This window comes from Gekko japonicus, unplaced genomic scaffold, assembly GCF_001447785.1.
Source record: "Gekko japonicus isolate JY-2015 unplaced genomic scaffold, Gekko_japonicus_V1.1 scaffold3551, whole genome shotgun sequence".
NCBI classification, from domain to species: Eukaryota; Metazoa; Chordata; class Lepidosauria; order Squamata; family Gekkonidae; genus Gekko; species Gekko japonicus.
In genome coordinates, this window is record NW_015162585.1 from 111,808 (window position 1) to 136,485 (window position 24,678).

Below are 24,678 nucleotides of genomic sequence, written 5' to 3' on the forward strand. Positions count from 1 at the left end.
GGGGCCCACCTTTAGCACAGCTTGAAGAAGGCCCTTGAAGGGGGCCCTTGAAACCAGCATCATGCTGCATCCATGCTGTCTTTCCTTTTATTTTTAAAATGCAGTTCTGGCTGTAGCCATTAGGGGCAACAGGGAAGTCTGAGCATAGCAAAAGATACTCTGGGATCAGCTAGACTTCCCTTTCTCCAAGACTGAAGCAAACTTGCTTAAGAGATTGTACAACCAAGCCAGCACTCTGACAGCTGCTACAGTAATTGCCAGCCTGCAGGTAATTTCTTCCAGTAGTCTAGCCTTTCTCTCTTCCTTTCCTTGCACCCAGCTCAGCCAGATCTTGCAAAGCGATAGTTAGGGTGTTGCAGCAAGATAAAACCACCTTTCCCTGTCTTAATTTCTGTCCCTCTTTTCCACATGTTTCTCATTCACTTTTATCTCCCTTCACCTAATTTTTCTATCCCCCCCCCCATTATTTTCAGTTCTTGGTTTCAAGGCCTTCTCATTCCTGTCCTACTTGGTGACAGAATGTATTTAAGAGTAGTATAGTAGCAAACCTTTGTTAATACTATGAACAGAGGGCATTGGGTTTGCTGGGAACTGTACATTGCACTTATTCCACTAGGCTTCCAACCCACCCACCCTGCTTGAACTGTGATTCTGTGCTTGACATAAACTGGCATTGATACAATAGCACTGGACTTGCTGAGCATTGTACATTGCACTGGTTCTGCTGGTCTTCCACCTCCCCCCTTGCTTGGAACTGTAATTCTACACTTGACATCAGCTGGCATTGCCACAGTGGCACTGGATTTTCTGAGCACTCTGTGATTGCACTGGTACTGCTGACTACTCTGTACACTGCACTGGTTCAGCTGGGCTTGCAAAAATGCCCCCCTTCGGTTTCTACTGCAGAGCTTATCTGGTTTGACCTTAGTCCTTTGGAAACAATGGAGGATGGGGGACCTTCTTTGGGGTGGTAGTGTGTTTCTTAACATCCAGTCTGGTGAAACTTGCAATCACTATTTTGTGATGCTTTGACTAGTGTGTGCTAGGAAAAATCTGTACAAAGGCAGACTCCTAGCTCTCAAAAATGCCTTGTTGATGTTTGGGATGGTCATTTCTTGGGCTTCAAAATGTAGAACAGAAGCCCTCCCATGTGCCTGCTCGAAACACAAGTGGTGTGATGGATTTTTTTTCTTTTTTCTTTTATTTTTTCAAGATATAGCTGACTTCGGGTTTTCAAGGCAAGAGACATTCGGATGTGGTTTGCCATTGCCTGCTTCCAGGGGTCATTTCGTAGAAAAAGAGGTGCAGGAGCTCATTAGCATAACTCATTAGCATAACTTATTTGCATATGCCACACACCTCTGACATCACCAGAAGTGTGTCAGAAGGTAACCCCCGCCGCTCAGGCTTCACTGGACTGTTTTGGATTGCTAGCTATTGGGGGGGGGGGGGTGGGACGTGCAGATCTGACCTCGCAGAGGAGGGAGAGCTTGTACCTGAATAAAACTTGACCTGTTTTCCCGAAAATAAGACCTACCCCAAAAATAAGCCCTAGCAGGATTTCTATGCATTTGTGGTATAAGCTCTAGTGTGTCTTCTTGAGAAAAAATAAATATAAGGCAGTGTCTTATTTTCGGGGAAACACGGTATGTAGGGGTTTCAAGGCAAGAGACCTTAGGAGGTGGTTTGCCATTGGCTGCTTCCATCTTGGCCCTGCTTAGCTTCTGAGATCTGACAAGATCAGGCTATCCTGGGGCTCTCCAGGTCAGGGCTAGGCTGAGAGTAATGTGACTGGCCCAAGGTCACCCAGCAAGCTTCCATGGCACAAGTGGTGGGTTTGAACCTGGATTTCCCAGATCCTAGTCTGACACTGAAAACACTACATCGCATTGGCTCTCGTGATGGAATAGTGTGTTGGAATTTGAATTTTCTCCTACTGGCATGATTATATATACCAAGTTAAGTAAAAGGAATTTTTCACTGTCTGCACTATCAGACAAAAACAACTTTAGCTGTTATACCACCAATTAAAAGGTGTGCAGATCAAACAGTGAGAAATCACCCCAAAGACTACATTTAAATTTAAGGGGTGTAGGTATATTGGTTCTTGGAAATTTTTGTCTACTGCTGTTTTAAGAAATTGTTTATGGCAGGGCTATTTTTGGGCAGGAACGCACAGGAACGGAGTTCCGGCTGGCTCCCAAGTTGGCCACGCCCAGCAGGAACTCATTAGCATAATAGGCCACACCCAACAGCAGAAACTAATTAGGATTGGCTACATTAGGGGTGTGTGGCCTAACATGCAAAGGAGTTCCTGCTCCAAAAAAAGCCCTGGGTTTTGACAACAAACAAGGTAAAGAGAATAAGAAGCAAAAGGTGGGTGTGGCTGGATGACCAGACTTCTGGTAACATGGGGGTGTGGCCTAATGTGCTAATGAGCTGTGCTGTCAGGGGTGTGGTCCAATATGCTAATGCGTTCCTGCTGTTGGGTGTGGCCTATTATGCTAATGAGTTCCTGCTGGGCTTTTGCTACAAAAAGAGCCCTGGTCCTAGTCGATGTCAATCTGGCTTCCTTTGGACCAGGGAGGGCCAGGTGGTTTTGGAGTCCTGATTGAAGTGCTCTCTGGGAACATGCAGGGAAAGGCGGTCCCTCAAATAGACAGGTCCCTGACCAGATGATTTTATATTTCCCTCAGCTGGCCCTGGCCAATCAGAGAAAAGGAGCCCCCTGTCACCCAAGCTCAACATTCTAGAGCAAAGTTAACTATGCTCCTCCCTTCTCTGATTTTGCTGCCTCAGGAAAAAGCATTCTAAATGTAGTCCATTACACCTGCAGTTGTTTAATCTAACCAAAACTGAAACTGCAATACGCAAATAAGAAGGGAGGCACAGGGGTTACTGATCCAGCAGACTCTAGCTCACACTACATCAGACAAGGTCAAGGTTGGCCTGATCAGCATGGCTAGCCAGAAATTGCCAAGGCTCCTGTTCTTTAACGGCCCTGCAAAAGTTACACTCTGAAAAACAGGTTACAGGACAAAGTGACCTGTGCAGACCTGCAGTCCTTAAAACCAGGAAGACCATGGGTTGTCATCGTGAACAAACCTGAGGGATTGTCAAGCCTGCATTCTTTTTCTCTCTTCCCCTCCCTCCTCCGCTCACATGGTGCCCAATAATTAAAGGCTAACACTTTTATAACAAGCCACAGTGTGGTGTGTAGTGTGGTGCAAAGCTATCATTTTGCTTTCTTTGCTTTATGGTTACGGTTGTTGTATGGTTTTATTGTTATGCATACTTTGTAAACTGCCTCCAGCCCACAGGTAATGTAGAACTATTTCAGATAAACAGATTCATTGGGAAAAAAACTGTATTCAAGACTATTACTGTGATTCTGTCACTTCCAAACATGCAACTTGGAATAATAAAGGAATAGCTCATAAACAGGATTGGCTGAAATTCAATCAGATTATCCACCCAAATCTGTTACTCAGGTCAATTCATTTGACTCGAACATGGAATTCTGCCTGTGGATTACGGTGCAACATTAGAATTTAATAAACCCTGGGGGTGGGGGTGGGGAAGGGCGGTGTCTTACAAACTTGGATCTAGATGCACATGTTTTGTAGCTAAAAACCCAATTCCGCTGCACAAGGACTCATTTTTTCTTCTTGAGCTACACAGACATACATGTTCTTAATATATATTTCTTAGGTTACAATATTTGTACTTTTTCACCAGCGCTAGAATTTTTGCACAAAGTAGAGGAGTGAAAGATATTTAACTAGTCTGCTGGAATAGGGATGTCAACTTTTTTGCCACTTCTTTGAAACCTTATTCTTAGCAATGGTCAGATTCAAGGAAGATGCTTGATTTCAGAGATAATGTTTGAAGGCCACAGTATCCCTGAAGTGTATTCTCCCCTTTACTCCCCAGTCAGCATTGAAAAAATTCTACACCAAATAACTGTTTTGATAATGTAAGCACCCTGAAATACTGATGAAGGTTGACCTAAACTAGCAGCCACAACAGCCTCTGGATAAACATTTGTGTTGGCAAAAATAGCCTTCTGTTCCAAGAAAATATAGCAAGTCCAGCCCAACACTACTGAATACCCACAACTTCACAGACATTTTTTCAAATTCTGATGTCACTACTACTAATATACTTGGCAGGAACACAGTTCTTAACAGCTGCATGCAAGATGATTTGCAGGCAAGAGGTTGGGAGCACACCCTTTATACATTCATACTCCCTTTCTATAAGGACCTGTGTGCTTGATGAAATAAACTCAGTTTTCCCTCGTCAGTAGTAGTATTTCATAGAATCATAGAATCACAGAGTTGGAAGGGACCATACAGGCCATCTAGTTCAAACCCCTGCTCAATGCAGGATCAGCCTACATAGTCCCTGACAAGGGTTTGTCCAGCCGCTGCTTCAAGACTGTCAAGTGGGGGGGAGCTCACCACCTCCCTAGGCAGCTGATTCCAATGTTGCACAACTCTGACTGTAAAAGTTTTTCCTAATATCTACCAGTACCTTCCCACCCTTAATTTAAACCCATTATTACGAGTCCTGTCCTCTGCTGCCAACAGGAACAGCTCCCTGCCCTCCTCTGTAAAAGGTAAAGGTTCCCTTGCTCGAAAGCCAGTCGAATCCGACTCTAGGGTTGCGGTGCTCATCTCCGTTTCCAAGCCGAAGAGCCAGCGCTGTCCGAAGACGTTTCCGTGGTCATGTGGCCGGCATGACTAAACACCAAGGCGCACGGAACGCTGTTACCTTCCCACCGAAGTGGTCCCTATTTATCTACTTGCAATTTCTTGCTTTCGAACTGCTAGGTTGGCAGGAGCTGGAACTAGAGACAGGAGCTCACCCCGTCTTGCGGCACCCGGGTCTTGAACCGCTGAACTACTGACCTTCCACAGCCTGCAGTTCAGTGTCTTAACCACTTGAGCCACCGCCCTCCTCTGACAGCCCTTCAAATACTTAAAGAGAGCAATCATGTCAGCTATGCTGCCATGATGTTTATGGGCAAGAGCGCATCTGCTTGACCTGTGTACCAACTGCTGCCGCATTCCTTCGTCCTTGCTTATCTATGACCAGCCATTGTAGAAAAATAACAGCTGCAACTTGCTTTTCTTCCTCTCTGTGCCAATTCCCAGTTGCCCTGGGACAGCCTGAGAGAGGGACAGGACTCTTGGGCCTGTGTCTCAGGCTAAAGGGCTAAAAGGCGGCTGGCTAGTTAGTTGTATCAACTCCATTCCAGCAAGAATACAACAGCAAGGGAAGATCGGCCGAGGCCCAGCTGGAGTTTAATGATTCCTAACAAGGCACTGCTCCATTCCAACATTGTTCAACTATTATTTCCATCCGTTCATTGCATGTCTTGTCTTTTAATCTGTATTGCCTGGGGTCACAGCCTGCACCTTATTTTCATTTATTTACATTGCCTGACACCAAGAATGCATTTTGAATTTTATGCCAATAAACATAATTGAATTGATTTTTTATTTCATTTACTGTAAACCACATTGGGAAATGTGTATTGTCAGTGTATCAGAAACAAATACTAAAATATGCATTCTTACATCCAGTGACCAACACAATTCTATTGTACAAAATGTTGGATAGGTGCTTTGACCCAATGTATCCTATCCCACTGCAGTCTGCGAGAGCATTTTCTAAACAGTGCCATCTGTGTGCCATGTCGAGGGGGGAAAGCACAGAGCAAGCCTGCAGTTCCCATCACCTCTCCAAAGTTCAAAAGTGATTGGGGTGCCACCAGAAAACAGGAAGAGCCACCAGAGACTGGAAGAAACTGCAGCTGCTGGCCTTCACAAAACACCAACTCAGATCAGACATCACATGAAGCCATGACTGAATTAAATTAACTACGGTTAGGGAGCTTATCTGAACTCCACTCGCTGGGTCCATCAAAACATAGCTGAACCCAAGGCTTGAATTGGCTTTATTAACCACAGTTGATCTTAATTACAGTGCGGTGTGATTTGTGAATGTAGAAGCCTGGGGTCAATGCAAGCTCGTTCCCCAGCACTTCTCTCCCCAGCTACAGAGCAAAGGTGACAAAATCAGCGCTTGTCACTGGCAAACCAGAATCTGAGCAGTCATCTGCTAGCTGAATCCTGGTTTCACTGCTTAAATAAACTAGGTTGAATTGTGTCTCTCAACCATTTTCTCATTTATACTTTCTAACCCAAAACAAGCCAACACCCCCTAGCTAAAAGTCTATGGGCACTTAAATATATCTTGAGGTTCTTTTGATCTGCCAGAATGTTGCCAGATTCTTCCCATGGAGTGTGACTTTCTCAGGGCTATTTTTGGGCAGGAACGCACAGGAACGGAGTTCCGGCTGTCTTCCAAGTTGTCTCCTGTATCCTAGAAGCAAAACAGGGGGCATTTGGAGCTGCAGCAGGAGTGGGAAGGTGAGAAAGTCGTGCTGCACAGGCAGAAATCATATCCATGAAAATACTCTGGAAGATCCAAGTTATTATCCTAAATCAAATACCCATTCCTTGAATCACTGCTGTTGTCTTGTACCGCTTTTCAGTAGAAGAACATCTATTAAACTTCTATTGCAAACTGTACTCAAAAGAATAGCAAAACAATACCCTTTATTATTTAATCCCAAAGTTCATAATGGAGCGTGTGAGCTTCAAACTTACACATAACTCTTCTCCAGGCTGGATGTAAAGGGTCTTTTAGAAATGGAGAGGGGCAGAGAGAGCTTTCTGGCCAGACACATGGCACTGCATCCTCACAGGAATTTGCTTCAGTCTTAAAACGGCTACAAAGAAAGCCCTCATAAACCAGTTAGATCAGAATTGGTCATGGTAGGAAAAATGCCTGAACTTAAAACCATTTGGAGGACCAAGAAGAAAATAACAGCATACCTCTTTAAAGCACCAAGCACACTTGGGATGAATCAGCAGGCATTCTTCACAGGAGGTAGCACTGCCACGCGTGCAAACATTGAGACCTTTTTAGAAGAGGAGAGAGAGGGAAAAGTTTGAGAAACCATTGAGTGCTTGCTGCTATTTATACCAGTATTGTTTTGGGGTTGACCCACCATTTGAGATCCACTACCTTCAAATATTATTTGGGAACGTTCAGGTGAACTCTTTGTAGAAGGGTATAATGTCCTCCCGTTACAGTCTTATCCTGACCTTCTTCCAAGGAGATCTGGGCTACAGACAAGATTTTGCCCGCCTCCATTTTTATCCTCATAAAAATCCTACATGGCTGATTAGAAAGAGGTCTCTCCAGCCTTCATCCAGTCCTCAAATCACTACACTGTAATGGTTCACTGACGGTAAAATCCTAAAAGAGATACAACCTTCTGAGCCCATTGATGTCAATGGACACTGAAGGGTACAACTGTGCTTAGGATTGCACTATTAGTCACTCTGGCAAAGAGTATCAGTTGGAACAAGAGCAAAGCAACAGTAACATCTGAAGACTGGACACAGGGCAGTTCATATCATCATTGTTCACCCCTGTTATTAGGAAGAGCCAGACATTGCAGGACTTCATGTGCCTGGATGGAGAAAAATCTTCCCTGGACCCTGGTTGCTAGGTAGAACACTTCAGAGCAGGGGTCATTTCCTGCAGGAGCGCACAGGAGCGGAGCTCCGGCAGTAAAGAGCCCAGGGGGCGGGCCCATGCAACAAGCCCCGCCCCCTGCTCCCAGCACCCCTTGTCAGAGCAAGAAGCAGCCAGGTAAACTGCAGAAGCCCCACCCCCACCCCGGTCCAAAACAGTCCAGTGGCACCTTTAAGACCAAGTTTTATTCAGGTATAAGCTCTCCCTCCTCTGTGAGGACAGATCTGCACGTTCCCCCCACCCATAGCTAGAAATCCAAAACAGTCCAGTGCAGCCTGAGCAGTGGGTGTTGCCTTCTGACACACTTCTGGTGATGCAGGCATATGCAAATTAAGTTATGCTAATGAGTTATACTAATGAGTTATGCTAATGAGCCCCTGCACCTCTTTTTCTACAAAATGACCCTTGCTCCAGAGGCAAGGGTCATCTCCTCCTCATGGAGAGGACATTTCACTTCATTGCCCTTCCCACTGCTTTTGTAACAGCCATCACTGCCTTTAAAAAAACCCACATACAATACTTTATTGTATTTCATTTTACTCTTCTCGGGAGCTTCTCTGGAAACCTGTTGTCAGGTAAGAAAGACAGCATAACACTACTTAAAACAAACAAACAGTGGAATACTAAGAAGACTTTCCTGGGAGTAACCTCCCTGAATAGGCCTGAATAGAATTCTGAGTAGACCTGTTTAGGATTGCCCTCAAAATCACTTTGCCAGCTCTACAGTTAAGAAAGGCACTGCAGCCTGGCTGGGGAAAAGTTGGCAGCCTACATCGATAGCTGGGCAGAATTAATGAACACTAAGAATATCAGTTTAGCTGTCAACCATCCTTGAGACTACATATTTCAGATCTGTAGACATCAAGCATACATTTTCTAGGCACCTGCCAATCAGATGCCTGGCCCGTCTGCTTGTAGTACTGTAGAAAAATGAATGAGTTACACATTGAAAGTGCCACAAATACGACAGAAAGTTTCTAGGCCCACTGATGGTCACAAGAATGTAAATGATCTGCTTGTGTGCAGGATATGAAGTTTATATGTAGGAATTCTGGAAATTATTCAAATATAGTAATAAAATATCTAGAATTTAAGAAGAATGCAGTTTTAACACAGATTGCTAATCTTGGCAATCGGCATACCATTTAGTTATTTTTAATAGCTACAACAGGAAGTCATAATAATGTCTTTTTAAAAAATCAGAGTAAATTCGGTTGAATAACTGTGGGTCTGAAACTGACACTGTAAGACTGTCCTGTACACATCATGTCCAAAACACAACTGGCATAGCTAGCTCATTTCATGCTTCTGACCTATTTATTTGTAGTGTATTAAAAGAGTCATTTCCACAGGATATCTTTGTTAAGTAAGATGGTTTGTTTACACTGGATAATGCCCAAGGCGTATTCCAGTAAATCATATTGTGCCATATCAAGGACAATGTGGTTCTTCTTTGCAAAGAAACAAACATCCATTATGAGACAAGTCACATGCAGACAGAATGTTATTTTCTTGTTATTCCCCATTAATTAATCAAGCTAAAGAACTCTGAAGCTGTTCAATGCACCTGTCCTATGGCAACAGCTGGGTCTCCAGAATATTCTCAATTTATCTGTTCAATGCTTTTTGAGCCCAGTTATGTCCTTGTTGCAGACAGCAAGCCTGCTTTCTCAGTGTGTGGTTCCTCATCAGCATAACGTCATTGGTCAACACCTTGCTGCCTCCAAGGTGATCATAGTACAACTGTGCTAAGTGCACTGTGACGGATTTCAACTTGCCACAGAAGGTCTGGAGCACTGCAACACACCCAGCACAACAGTGGAACGCACAGCAAGAAACAGAGTTATACTGCTCTTCCTTTTGCAACCTCTTTCCAATGCAGAAAATGTGGGACTGCAGCCCTGTGACTGTGTATTCCATCCATAAGGTTAACTGTTTGGAAAAGAATGCTTCAATTTCACTGGCAACCAATTAATTTAATAGGGTATCACTGAACTTTGAGGTGCTGGCCTACTGATTTCCCCCATACTGTCTTCTCTTATAAATCTTTATTACATTGCTTCCTTTATTAATCTCTTTTCTAAACTGCAGCACTCTACTTTAACAGTTTGGTATGTAGCCAATGCACTTATAAATCTAGATGATTTAGATCTGCCATTTGGACTACAGCAGCTGAAATCCCAGTACTTCACTTGAGATTATGGATAACATTAAAATTTCTGTACTTTGATAACTACATTATGGATCAAACTGGAAGGTTGCATATAATAATTAGGGATGGACAAAAACTTCATCACAAACCTAATTTCATCACGAACATCGCCAGGTTCATGGTTCGTGAGCCAAGAGTCATGCAACAAACCTCGCACAAACCTCCATGGTTTTACAGACATGCTGGAGCCTAAAAATTAATTGTCAGAGCAATGGGGGGGGGGGATGGACCTCTGTGCCCTGGAAACACCAACAGTGGTCCTCCAAACATCAAACAAAAGTGGCCCTTGTGGGACCTGGGGGCGTGGAGGAAAGCATGAAAGAACCAGGGTTGGAGTATAAGGAGATGAGCGAGAGGCGGAGGAGGGGTGCATGCTGGGAGTGGTGGTGCAGGAGAGAGAGGAGGCGGAGATCCGGGGCTTGGGGGAGAAAGGGAAAAGCAATCTCCTTTTCACAGAAGTGGCAGGAATTTCGGGAAACTGGCCCATGGGACAGTCAGAGGGAGGCCGGCAGATGAGGCCAGGCCAAAAAGGAGGACCCCGGAAGGCCAGGAAGTCCAAGACTGCAGGGTCAGAAGGAAAAAGAGGGCAAACTCCTTTTGATAGAAGCAGCAGGAGTTCCAGGAAAACAGGCCCTGGGGCAGTCAAAGGAAGATGGCTCAAAAACTGATGGTTACAGAACAGACCGAAAAAAGAAGAAACTGTGAAATAACTGCACTAGAAAATATTTAAAGACGATGATCTCCGGAATGTTCTACCGTTTCAATACTATTCTTCTACCAAATATGGATGAAAGCCTTACATACAGCGACTCTTAGTCTGTTGTTTCAACTGGTGCGTATCAACAATTTCATTAATTTTCACCGATGTATCTTAACATGGCTGCAAGAGATTCTCTGAAAGAACGTTCCTAGGGCGAAGTGAAGGCATTATACAAGCACTTCGCCCTAGGAACGTTCTTTCAGAGAACGTTATTTCACAGTTTCTTCTTTTTTCGGGCAGTCAAAGGAAGGCCAGCAGATGAGGCGAGGCCAAAAAGAGGGGACCCAGGAGGTCCAGAAGTCGGGGATGACAGGGTCAGAAGGAAAAGGGGAGCAATCTCTCTTTGGTTGAAGAGGAGAGTCCGCTGGAGGCTCACTGTGAGTTTGGAGTCTCTAGCCCCCCAGGGGCGCATTCTACCACATCACAAACCTCACAAAACGTACTGGTTTGGTCAACGAGAAGGTCTCATAAACCATGAACTGGGACGAACCTCAATTTCCACGGTTTGTTCCCATTAATCACCACCCCCACCATCATCCCTGTACTATTTCCAGATTCTTAACAGGTACCATACTACTGGGTTTTTCTGCATGTTTTTTTTTTTTCATCGGTTCTGGCCCCATCCTGTTTTAGTTTATCCCCTGACTTCTGCATGCATTTTTGTCTCTCTTCACTTCTCCCCCCCCCCCCCAGAAGGGAAGGGCACTTTTACCCAACGTTTTTTTTCCGGAAGCCGGTTTTGAGTTGGCTTTTTCTTCTGCGTAATTTTTCTGCCAGTTTTCTTTGTTCCAGCCACTCCCACCCACTTCCAGGCCAATTTTAGATGCCTGGACTGTCACGGTCAAACCACTCCCTCTCCTCCCCTCCAACCCTAAAGACAAGTGATTTCATTTTCTTTTTCACAACACTAAAATACCGATATATTGCTGAAGCATTGTAACAATAGGCTTATCAGGGTCTCTAAATACCCAGCTTTCATTTTTTTAAAAAAAGAGTAAGACTTCAGCCTCTTCCTTCACAGAGATATATGGGAAAAGGCATATCTCTGTGATGGAAAGGGCTAGAGGGTTTTTTTAAAAAATGAAAGCCGGGAATTCATCAAACCTGCTAAGTCTATTGTCACAACAGTGATATATCAATACTAGAAATAAGGCCCGTTGTGGAAATAAATACAACGAGATCTAGAAAGAGGCTCTGGGAGAGTGCTCTGGCTTTGGGCAAACAGTGTCAGTCTGCTTTTAAAACATGAACCTGGGACCTGCACACCACCAAAATACAGCAGGTTCCATATGTAACTGACATTCCAACCGCCTTGCGGGGGGGGGGGGAGTTTGAGGTGGGGAATGAGTGAAGTCCAATCAGCTTCCATATGCAAAAGACCAGGTTATCGCAGCAGTTGTGGTGTGGGCGGGACCCGGGCTTTGCCTTCTGATTGGTGGCGATATATGCTGAGGAGCAGTGCCATCAGCCATACACTAAGGGAGTGCATTTTAGAATTAGAACTTTGGCACCCACTATTCAATTATATATAAGGAGAGATTTTAGTGCCATTTTTTTTAAAGGATGGTGCTGTGATGCCACCAATAATGGCCCTTGAATATCCTTATTATTTTTTAAATATTTTTTTTTAATTTTCCAACACATCAACACAAAAAAACATAGAAAACATACAAAACACACAGTGAGTACCTTCCGACAGTGCTTACGATTTTCTTTTTATAAATCAGTAGTTTTTGCGCCTACGCTACTACTTCATTTATGTATATGTAGCAATTAAAGTTTCTATTTCGATTACTATTTTTATATATACTTTTTGGTGGTTATAGCAATTGTCACTTGTACCACTCTATCCATTTAGAAAGCCTTAACCATGCTTTTTCAAAGATATCTTCACTCTTGCCTTGTAGTAACAGCATCAATTTGTCCATCTCAGCCGTTTCTAAGAGCTTGTGGATTATTTCTTCTTTTGAAGATGTTTCTTCTTTTCTCCAATATTTAGTATACAAAATTCTGGCTGTAGTTACAACATATATAATCATATAAACATCTGGTTTTTTAAAGCTTTCTGGTATTATATTCAATAAAAACAATTCTGGTACAAAAGGTATGTCTGTTTCTAGTATTTTTTTGTAACATCTCATGTATCCAAATCCAATATTTTATTACTTTTATCGCATGTCCACCATATATGAAAAAAGGATCCAACATTCTGTTTACATTGCCAGCAATCATTTGACATGTTAGGATAGACTTTCGCTAATTTACCTGGTGTCATATACCATCTATAAAACATTTTATATATATTTTCTTTATATGAAATTGCTTTGGTATATTTTATACTTGTTTTCCATATTTTAGACCATTGATCTATATTGTGTCCTAAATTTTGTGCCCACCTGGCAGGGGAGACACTTTGATCACGAATATCCTTATTATTGAAGGCACGTGCAGATTAAGTACATAACTTATGCATGATGCAAAGCAAATTTTTCTTAAATGAATCTTGCTTACAGGCTTATAATTTAAGAACTGCATCTAAATGTTTTCCCTTAAAAAGTGCTCTCAGGTCGATTTAATAAAATCCCCCTACATGAAAGGTTATGTTCTTGTCCTTTAAAATCTGTGGATTCAATTATTTTTGACTGTCAATTTCACTCAGCCATACGCAAAGAATTGTTGTCATCTTTATTTCCTCCTAATTTTAGTTCTAATAGGGAAAAGGCTATTCAGTATCTACTAAAGGATGCTAATCCTAATATTACAGCTTTAGTGGCCAAGTTTCTTGCCAAAGCAGTCAAAGTTAGATCTATTCTTGTAAAGGAACGATTCATATTGTCTATGATGTTCCTAAATATCCATACTGTGTTATTGAATATCTATGTATCTTAGTGCTGTGTCATTAAAGGTATTTGACATTTTGAATTTAAGAACTGTACATGTGAAAGCAAATGAAAAGGAAAAGGAAATTCTTTACTTTGAACTGTAAAGCTAAAAGGTAACAGCATTTGTAGATGAGGCCAAAGGCATCAATACTATTGGCGTTTCTATTCTTTAGGGAACAGATATGAATTCTGTCAATATATAATTAAATGAATACAACTGATAAAGCCAAACAGATTCTTACAGCCTAAAAAGATGTGACCCAAAGCCCACGGCATTTTTCCATTCTGTGCTTTTGGGTCAATGAGAACAGTCACAGAAACAGTCCCATTTAGTCAACAACAGCACCGCTCGGTTCCCTCAAGTGAGTTCTCATTTCACGCCATTGTGGTTATGAAGAGAACAGAAGACCAGAGAGCCCCGTGTCATGAAGGGCATGTGTGTTAAGTGCTGTAAAATCACTTCCAATTTATGGTGACCCAATGAAATAATGACCTCCAAAACGTACTTAAAGAGCGACAACCAGCTGACTGTAAGACGAGGAACTAAACGGCTAACAATTTATTATGTTTGATTTCAATGTTGTATTATATTAATTGATGTAATTTTATGTACACTGTTGGAATTTTATTTTGCTGCAAGCCGCCCTGAGCCGGTCTTGGCCGGGAGGGCGGGATAAAAATCAAATAAATAAATAAATTGAATTGAATTGAATTACAGCAGTCTAGTCCAGAGGTTACAATAATTAGATCCTTTGGCCTTCAGTTCTTTATTTTCCTTACATTTCTTTTGTGCCATGGCTTATTGTCTGTCTTCATAATATTTTAGCTGGTAGGCAGCATTTAACTCCTATACAGTATTTAGCACTTAAGCACAACAGAAATAAAATAATATTTATTTATTTATTTATTTATTTATTACTTTCGTCTTACTATCCCGCTCTAATCCCCGAAGGGGTCTCTGAGCGGCTATACAGTTATCCATTATCCCTATCTAAGGCCACAATTCATCAGGGGTGGGGACATCCCTACCAGCACCCAGTGCTGTAAATGACTGTGAATTCATTATTTGGGACATTCCTTGCTCTCCTCCTACTTATAAAGAAGGGAAGACAGTATCCCCTCCTACCTTGTCCAGTATTTATACTAATACCAATATTAGAATGGGAATCGATTTGACCTTGGATTAAAATCTTGCATACTAAAGATCCATTACAATAAAATACCAGCAGCATGGTAATCAGCATTTGATTTCATTTATTACTATTTATTTATCCATCCATTCATTATTTATTTACTTAATTACACCCCACCTATCTTCCCGATGAGGACCTAAAGTGTCTAACATAAGAACATAAGAGAAGCCAATGTTGGATCAGGCCAGTGGCCCATCCAGTCCAACACTCTGTCACACAGTGGCCAAAAATACCAGGTGCCATCAGGAGGTCCAGCAGTGGGGCCAGGACACTAGAAGCCCTCCCACTGTTGACACCCCCCTCAAGCACCAAAAAGACAGAGCATCCCTTGCCCCAGAGAACATCATTCTCCTCTCCTCCAGTTTATCTTCACAACCCTGCGAGGTAGGTTAGGCTGAGAATTTTTTGAGTGACCCAAGGTCACTCAGCAAACTTCAATGGCGGAATAGGGTTTTGAACCTGGGATCGTAGTCCAACACTCTCACTACTATACCACACTAGCTAGCAGTAAATTCTAACTCATTTCATATTCTACTGCTACCATATCTGGATGTTCCTGACAAGTGACCGAGAGGGAGTACTGTATTAAGGATTGCTCTCAGGTTGCCCTAGGCTATTCTGTACATAGCAAATATCTTGTTACATGGCTCGCTAGATAATCAACTCATAAAGAAAATCAATGTGTACAGAGTTAAAAGCAATCCATTGTACTCATTCTTTTAAAAAAACACAACAAACCGAAAAATTGTAAAGACAACTCAGATTGTTACACAGATGTATCTACTGAAGTGCAGCTATTTTATAACACAGTTCAGAAGAAAGAGAAGCACCCTTACAGTTTTGATAGCAATTCCTTGAAGTAAGTGCATTCTTTCACACACAATGGGTAACCCCTGCAGTGGAAGAAAAGGAGGTTAGCCATGCTTCCCAGCTGCCAAGAGATATGTCCTATGACTAGGGGTACTCACGGAGCTCAAGATTCCACAGTGCATTATGGCATACAAGCACTGAAAATATCTTACGGGGCTAGAGCTACAATTCAGTACAAATGTTCTTGGGAGCAAGTCCAATTTTTAACTTCATGGAGATCATTTCTGAATACATATGCACAGAATCAGGCTGCAAATTATCTCAAATCATGCCATGCTTCTGAGCCTTGAGCAGACACTGCCCACCTACAGGCAAGTAGTTTACCATAACCATGAGGACTAGCATGGTTAATGCAAACCAGTATTACTAAGAGGCATGGCTTGCGGTTCAATGCCTACCAAGGGGTTTTCTACTCAACACCCATACATAAGCTAAGCATGTACTGACAATAGTCATTTAATGAGGCTACTATATACAAAGCTCATTCAATTCACAAGTTTAAAAGCATAGGAAATGCAGGACTAAAGAATCAATCACCATCCAGTTTACATACGCTCAGAACTGGGAGATCTAAGGGAGGCGCTGTGGCTTTTTGGTAGAGTTATCTGCTTGGTATGCAAAGATCCCAGATTCAAACCTCCACAGTTTAAAGGATGAAGTTGTAGGCGATGTAAAAAGATCTCTGCCTGAAAACCTGGAAAGCAGCTACCAGTCTCAGTAAACAATACTGACTTGTTGGACCAAAGATCTGATTCAGTATAAGGCAGCTTCATGTGTGCCATGAGTATCCAAATCCAGGTACAGGATTCTTTCCCTAACAGGAAAAATAAACCTGCTATAGTGTCTGTCAAATGTGTCATATATAAGCCAACATTCCCAACATTCATTTAGGAAAATAAAATTTTGGAAATCTATCTAAAAACAAACCTTGCTTTTGACAGTTGTAGATAGGAAAAGCAAAAGATTGTTCTGAAACATATGAAATGCAATGTATGACAACAAGGTATGGTATGGTGACTGATGGCTGCACTTATTTCTATGTAGCAGAATTTTCAAGTTGCAATAGTGGGAAATGGTGTTCTAGGCTTTGGCTAACATATAACCCATGGATCACACAGCCTTTGACAGACAGGCCAACCTGGTCTCAAGTACATGGTAAGAGAGAATATGTGTACGTGACAACTCCATAAGAAAGACCCATGCAGTCGGCCCCACCACCATGGTTTTGTCATGTAGACACGGGCCTGACCCATGTGGAATCTGCACATGAAAAGTGGCTCCCACCCAGGTATCAGAACGTCTGAGGAGCACAGCAGTCCCTGGATGACAGTAATCTGCCTTGCCCCCAAATGGTGGATGGCCAAACCCCCAGCACTATATTTGAGGATATCATCCAGAAATACCCAATTGTGGACAGTAAACAAAAAGGGCAGCCACCTGGCATCTGAAAAATGTGCATGTTGGTAGCTTTCTGAACATGGGCTGTTAGAGTGCTGATGATACCACAGACAAGGCATTTGATTATTCAGATTAGAAGCCAGGAATACAAGGAGGAGAGTGTACTGAAACCCTGCTTCCCCACTATTCCTGCAACCTGGGAAATGGGGACTGGATGGAGAAAATGGTGCAGACTTCTCCATCTTGGCAGGAGAGGGAGATGGTGGGAATCCTTGGCAAGTCTGATATGGCTGGTCATGATCTAGATCAGTGACATGCCATTTGCAATTCCCCCCGAGTAGGAACTAAATGTTTCCAAGAGCTAATAGCCACCAAAGAAACAGAGATCTATTACCTTTTAAGAAACATAAAAATGTGGTGTGATATTTAAAGACTTCCTGTGCACACATGACCCAAGGTTAAACTGGGGATGGAGCAGTCAGAGCTTTTGAAAGACATTTTGTTTTGTTTAAATCAATGTTTTTGTGGGAAGGGAAAGATATTTTTAATGCCATAGCAGCAGACTTTGAAAAGATAATAGCTACATGCTGTCCACATATTACACCTCAAGAGATATTCATTTCCACCACGTGTTCGATTAACATTCAAACCACAATTAAATATGGTCAAAATCCAAAAATATGGACACGGGTGGGAATTAAGATCTTCTAAAAGAGTAAAAGAGCATATTTAGTTGACAGGAGTTTAGCATTTTTAAAAGAAGCTCATTTTACACTCAAGGGGATGATGCTATCTTGTGGAAGCCTCAATGTCGCTGTGGCTGCCAGTGTAGCATAACAGCAGTGGGGCTTCCACAGGGTGGGTTTCCATACGTTTTAATGCCCCAGTCCACGCGGCAGCCAAACAACCACCTTTTCCAAGCTAATAGCTGACATAAAGTAAAGGCAAAGGTTGCGGTGCTCATCTCCGTTTCAAAGCCAAAGAGCCAGCGCTGTCTGAAGACGTTTCCGTGGTCATGTGGCCGGCATGACTAAACACCAAGGCGCACGGAACGCTGACATAGTAACCTACAATTGTATCAAGATGTCAATTACCAATTTTTTAAAAAACCACTCAAGAAATCAGTGGCAAGGAGGGGAATGGCCTCTGCAGGGGAAATGGCTGTGGTGTGGGCAGAACTGGGAAAATCACCACCAGTTATCACAAGCCACAAGGGACACGGGTCTAGGTGGCATGTGGTTGGCCTATCAGCACCCAGGATCCTGTCAACATTGGCCCAGGAAAGTTGGCTGAGCTGTCAAATAATGAATCCAAAGACAGACAAGGGGCCTCCAGTTCACTTTACTGCATCAACATTGGCTGGAAGGTTATGGCGGAACGACAAGAGCTTCTCTGCAAAAAAGCTCACAAATGTCTCACAGCTAAGGGCTGAATTTCTAATATTTTGGGTTCTCTCACTCAGAGAGGTTAAAGATCTAATTACCCTAAACAAATGTGCTGGGCAAGAGCTAGCAGATGCGATGGAGGCTGCGTAGATCTCCTTCTTCACAACCTTCACTGCCACCTCATAGGATTCCATAAACGTCCTATGAGATGTTCTTGCACTTCACCACCACACTTGCTCTAGTCGTCTCAGCTTCCATTTCATCCCCTTGAGTTCTGAGGTATAAAAAAGGTAAAGGTTCCCTTGCTCAAAAGCCAGTCGAGTCCGACTCTAGGGTTGCGGTGCTCATCTCCGTTCCAAAGACGAAGAGCCAGCGCTGTGCAGGGGGATAATTTAGATGGGAAGCGAAGAGGACATGGGGGGGGGGAGCGATTTCATTGATGGCTTCAGAGAGACGGGAGTTGCAGTCCTCTATCAGCTCATCCAATGAATCTCCAGGGGGCATCAGATCCTGCAAAGCATTCTGGAACCCATTTGGGTCCATTAGTCTAAATCCTCTCGATGCCTAGACAGGGCAGGGCTGGGAAACTTGGCTGGGCCATCAAACAAAGTGATCTGACCACGGCACTTCCTCTTTAACAATCAGATCCATGTTCATCCCTGTACCAAAGATCAAATCCAGTGTGTGGCCTGCTTGGTACGTGGGACCTGATACAATCTGGGAGAGTCCCAGTGCTACCATGGATGACACCAGGTCCGAAGCCTGCAAAGAGGCATCAGCATGGACACTGAAGTCCCCCAGGAACCAATAATAGTCAAGGGGCTTCTGTTCCTAGGAGCTGCGGTGGCTCAAGTGGTTAAGATGCTGAACTGCAGGCTGTGGAAGGTCAGTAGTTCAGCAGTTCGAGACCTGAGTGTGCCGCATGACGGAGTGAGCTCCCGTCTCTAGTTCCAGCTCCTGCCAACCTAGCAGTTCGAAAGCAAGAAATTGCAAGTAGATAAATAGGTACCACTTCAGTGGGAAGGTAACAGCGTTCCGTGCGCCTTGGTGTTTAGTCATGCCGGCCACATGACCACGGAAACGTCTTCGGACAGCGCTGGCTCTTCAGCTTGGAAACGGAGATGAGCACCGCAACCCTAGAGTCGGACTCGACTGGCTTTCGAGCAAGGGAACCTTTACCTTCTGTTCCTTTTTTAAATTCATTCTTTTTATTTATTTATTTTTCTGTTCCTATGTAGCTCAGCATCCTGCCGACCAATAGCTGTAGCCAGCTGCCTCAAGTTCAATGATTTGTGCTGTTAATTCCCAGTGTCTGGCAGTCAGTCAGGCACCATTCCTAAAGAGGGAAGATGCTGGTTGGAATTTCCTTATCTAGAAGCTCCCCACTCTGCCAAGTATATTTATTCAAATATATATATTTCTAAAGAGCTAGTGGCTATTTCAGTATCCTATGTCAAGGGTTTTCCTTACAGAAACAGGCCTTTAGGCCACATATCTATGCTTACTTGAAAGTAAGCTCCACTGAAATCCATGAGTCTCTGGGAGAAACCAGAAATCATGTCAGCGATCAAAATATGGTTTGGACCAACCTCATACGATAGAAGGGAATGTTTAAAGCACACAGACTGAATGTGGAAACTTGTACAGTGACCTATACTCCAGCACTCCTTTATCAAACAATGAATGTGATCTAATTGTAGCCCAAAGGTCTATTGCCAGTCCATCTAGTTTGCTCCTTGCTTCCAAGTACATGTCCTATATCCAGCCATACAGTTCCTCTGAGAGATTGATTTTTCCATTAGTGAAAGGGGGAATGGTGGTTTCTGATTATTCCCCCCTTCCACTGTGAATACCCCCATGTTCTTCCGAAGAGTCCACGAAATCCTGGAAACAAAGTGTGTAATGGATCACTGGGCTGCAGCAGAAGTGGGAAATCAGTGCATATTGCTGCCCCCCCCCTTTAAAAGTCTTAAAAACCCTTGAGTCTTCAGGACTGCATTGTTGGATACGGGCCCATGTGTTTAAACTCAGGGTTCCAAGCATAATAAACACCCTCAATTCATTCATCTGGATTCTGCTGTGCGAAGAAGGCTGGCTCAGAGTCTTTGGATCAGTATCCAAAAACAACCACCAAACCTAATTCAGACGCAATCAAAATAAAAAAAACAAACGTTTCGATGGCTTGAGCTAAATCCAATGTATGGGTCATCAAAGAACTCCTCAAACTACACCTCTGATACCAATTTTCTTCCTGTTAGGTAGATATCATATAATACCTGTTACACTTAACTGCTGTATTTGACCTCTAGACCAGCACCTCTTGGCACACAGCCGTGGTACGTGGTGTAGCGGTTAGAGTGCCAGACTAGGATCTAGAAGACCCAGGTTTGAATCCTGACTGTGAAATGGAGCCTTGAGCCACTCTCAGCCTAGCCTACCTCACAGAGTTGTGGTCAGGATAAAACAGAAGAGAGGAGAGTGATGTAAGCCACTTTGGGTCCCCATTGGGGAGAAAAGGGGGAGAGTATAAATGAAGTAAAAAAAGTAAAATAATCACACCTGTATAGGTAAACAGCTGGAACACAGTGACAAGTGACATTGCTGCAGGATGATTAGATGGGGACATTTGAGGGCCACTCAGACCGGGATGCAAAATGGACATTTTAAAATAATCCAATATGTTGGGACGTATTAAACATGTTTAATTCCACAGCCTAGGCCAGTGATGGTGAAGCTTTTAGAGACCGAGTGCCCAAACTGCAACCCAAAACCCACTTATTTATCGCAAAGTGCCAACACGACGATTTAACCTGAATACTAAGGTTTTCGTTTAGAAAAAAGAACTCATACATTAACATAAGATGATCCAAACAAAGTAAGGAAAGCAATCCCAAATGCTTTCATTAACTTAAAATTATTTGGCAGAGAATTCCACTTTAATGATGGTCTGGGCCTGGCTGGGGCGATGGCACGCATGCCCACTGAGAGGCCTCTGAGTGCCGCCTCTGGCACGCGTGCCATAGGTTCACCACCACTGGCTTAACCCTAACCCCCATGCAAGGCGAAAAGTCAAATGTCAACATGCTGAGTGAGGACAGCAGGCCAGGCAGAGAAACGCCATTATACCTTCCATTGGCTCTGGGCTTGCAACGCTATGGCACCTTCAGCCATTTGAAAATACTGGTGGAGAAGCACAGCTGGAGATGTATGACATTGGATAGGAGCTGGCAGCAGATTTTGCGCACAGCATCTCCTGAGCAAGAGCAAGTGGATATGACAGAGAGAACATAAACTCAGGCAGCAGTTACCAGCGTGAAGCCCCACAGGCATTCCTAACTTGCCCCAGTACCAGCGCTTGGGTGGGGTGAGGTGCAGAAGTGGGACAATGCTCCAGCATAGAAATGACTACGTACACTGCCGGTCTTTGTCAGGATCAGACACAACTAACTCTCCTCCTTTATAAAGACCCTCTTATAGAGCAGCCAGCTCTGACACTATAAACAGCCCAGCAGCACACACTTCTTTTCCTTGGCTGAGACGGAGAAGCCTCCCACAGAGGCCTCTTTTGTCTTGCAGGGTAAACAGGACCCATCTTTAGAGGCCAACTATTCTGAAGTGACCTTTGTAAGAAACAGGATTATAGATTGCCTGGGAAAGATGTCCTTTCTGGATTTTCAGACGGCTCGATAATTAGCCTGCGGCTCTGTGGCAACGGATCTATTTATTTATTTATGCAGACAGGCGCACCCTGTAGGAATCCACTCCGGGACAACCCAAAGTAAATTGCAATTGCTCCCCCCCCCCTTATTTTTAACACAGCACTAGTCCCTGGCTCCGGGTTCTAGCTGCCTTTACTGGGCAAGTGGCCGCCCCAGACATTTGGCTACCCCAGTCCACTTGGCCGCTCCTCTGTTTTTCCACTCCCGTCCCAAGCAAGAACTAGTCATCCCGCTCAGTTATTTTAAGCATTTATGAATCAACAAGCCTACAGCTGGGCTGCCCAAGCACTCACCTGGGCTCCATCCCACACTCTCTTATTCGGAAAACCTGCAACAGCGAACTCTCTCATTCACTTCTTAAAACCACACCAGCGCAAGGAGCAGGAACTGGTAAACGCTCCCTCTCAGCTGTGGAGCAATGTTCCCTCTGAGCTGTGGAGTCTGGTGAGCCAAAATTCTACTTCGTGAGCCACTGGCATCAAAGTTGTGAGCGAGCGATTTGGCTACTGCATAACTTAGTTTGCTCTGGACTGGAGCCCTCCTTCCTGAGCTAAGACGAAAATGTGTGAGCCGGAGGCTAAAAAACTGTGAGCTAGCTCACACTCACTCAGCTTAGAGGGAACACTGCTGTGGAGTCTGGTGAGCAAAAACTCTACTTTGTGAGCCACTGGCATCAAAGTTGTGAGCAAGCGATTTGGCTGCTGCATAAATTCGTTTGCTCTGGAGCCCTCCTTCCTGAGCTAAGACAAAAATGTCTTAGCCGGAAGCTAAAAAACGGTGAGCTAGCTCACACTCACTCAGCTTAGAGGGAACACTGCTGTGGAGTCTGGTGAGCAAAAACTCTACTTTGTGAGCGACTGGCACGAAAGAGCCAGCGAGCGAGCGATTGGGCCGCTGCATGAATGCGTCTGCCCTGGAGCCCTCCTTCCTGAGCTGAGACGAAACTGCGTGCGCCGGAGGCTTAAAAAGCGGCGAGCTGGCTCACACTCACTCGGCTTAGAGGGAACACCGGTGCGGGGTGGACTTTGGCTCGCTGGAAGTCCCCTGCAGCCGCCTGAGCCGACGCCTGCCGCCCTCCCAGCTCAACGTCAACCTCTGTGGCTTCCACCACTCCCCTCCGTCGGTGCTTGGATCCCCCACTCCCGTTCAGCCGCACCTTCCCTCTCCTGGACAGTGCCCGATCGCGAGCGCTGCCGTGCGGGACGGAGGGAGCTCCCGGCGGCGCAACGACCCTGTGGCGAGCTACTCCAGCCTGCGCTGCGCTCTCAGTGGGCTGGCCGGGGGAATCCTGCGCGGGGCTCCCCGCAAAGAGCCGTCCCCTTCCCCGACCATAAAGACTTAACAATGTTCCCTCTAAGCTGAGTTAGTGCGAGCCGGCTCACAGTTTTTCAGCCTCCGGCTCACACGTTTTTGTCTCCGCTCAAGACGAATGGCTCCAGAGCAGTGTTCCCTCTAAGCTGAGTTAGCGTGAGCTGGCTCGTAGTTTTTTAGCCTCCGGCTCACACATTTTTGTCTCGGCTCAGGACCAATGTTCCCTCTAAGCTGTGGAGTCTTGTGAGCAAAGACCCTACTTTGTGAGCTACGGGCATTAAAGTTGTGAGCGGGCCATTAGGTTGCTGCATAAATTAGTTTGCTTTGAGGCCATCCTTCCTGAGCGAAGGCAAAAATCTGTGAGCTGGAGGCTAAAAAACGGTGAGCTAGCTCACACCAACTCAGCTTAGAGGGAACACTGCTCAGGACGGAGGGCTCCAGAACAAACTCATTTATGCAACAGCCCAATCGCTCGCTCACAACTTTAATGCCAGGAGCTCACCAAGTAGAATTTTTGCTCACAGGACTCCACAGCTTAGAGGGAGCATTGCGAGTCCAGAGCAAACTAATTGATGCAGCAGCCAAAAAACTTGCTCGCAATTCGAATGCCGGCAGTCGCTCACGAAGTGGGATTTTTGCTCACAGTTTGGAGGGAACATTGACAACGACTCACGGACGACAACGCGATTTCCCCTCCGTGGTGTTAAATGTTGTCGTTCTTCTAATGATGATCACTTGGGAAAAGGAGTCCACTAACCTCGAGCACCGTGGAGCAAGGAGGAGAGGAGGCAGATCGTGTAGGCAGCGGCGGGGGAAGGCAGGCGCCCCCTCCCCGGGGCCATGACGGCCGGAGCTGGGGCGAGGGGCGGGGGGAGAGGAGCGCCCCCCCCTCCGCACTTTCCGCGCAGTCGCGGGCGGAGGCGAGCCGGGCTTCAGCAAAGGCCACCGCGGCGGGAGGCAGCCAAGAATCCGCCTGCGCCTTCCTACGCCGCCGCGTCCATCGTGGCGGCGCGTCCCGCGACGATCCTGGCTCTCGGCGGGCTCAGAAGCGGCGTGGCTGGCTGGCGGTGGCGTCGGCCGCCGAGTGGCCCGAGGCCTGGGCTGCACTTTTCATCGGGGCGGGCTCGTGTTCTCCCTCGGCTTCCTTCCCTTCCTTTCCCTTCCTGGGACTGCCTCGCTCGCCCGCTCTCTCCCCGTTCCAAGACTCAGCAACTTTCTTTCTGCAGGACCTGAATGATGAATCTCCGCCCCGCCTGGCCAATCGGCGTCCGGGGATTGTTAACTCTCTGTGGCCCGTCGGAGATTCCCCTGCTCTGCTCTTCCACCTTTCT

At 44.8% G+C, this 24,678-nt stretch overlaps 1 protein-coding gene across 1 annotated transcript in view; it reads right to left on the minus strand.

Annotated features, from left to right (window-relative positions):
- ITGB5 (integrin subunit beta 5) overlaps positions 1-24,301 on the minus strand; it is a 113,300-nt gene extending 88,999 nt beyond the window's left edge. Inside the window, exons 1-2 of the mRNA XM_015406456.1 lie at positions 24,105-24,301; positions 6,909-6,994 (exon numbers count right to left, since the gene is read on the minus strand). Of these exons, the coding sequence (XP_015261942.1) occupies positions 6,909-6,994; positions 24,105-24,189 (171 nt within the window). The 5' untranslated portion in view covers positions 24,190-24,301. The remainder of the gene's footprint in view (positions 1-6,908; positions 6,995-24,104) is intronic.
- Between the last annotated feature and the right edge of the window lie 377 nt (positions 24,302-24,678).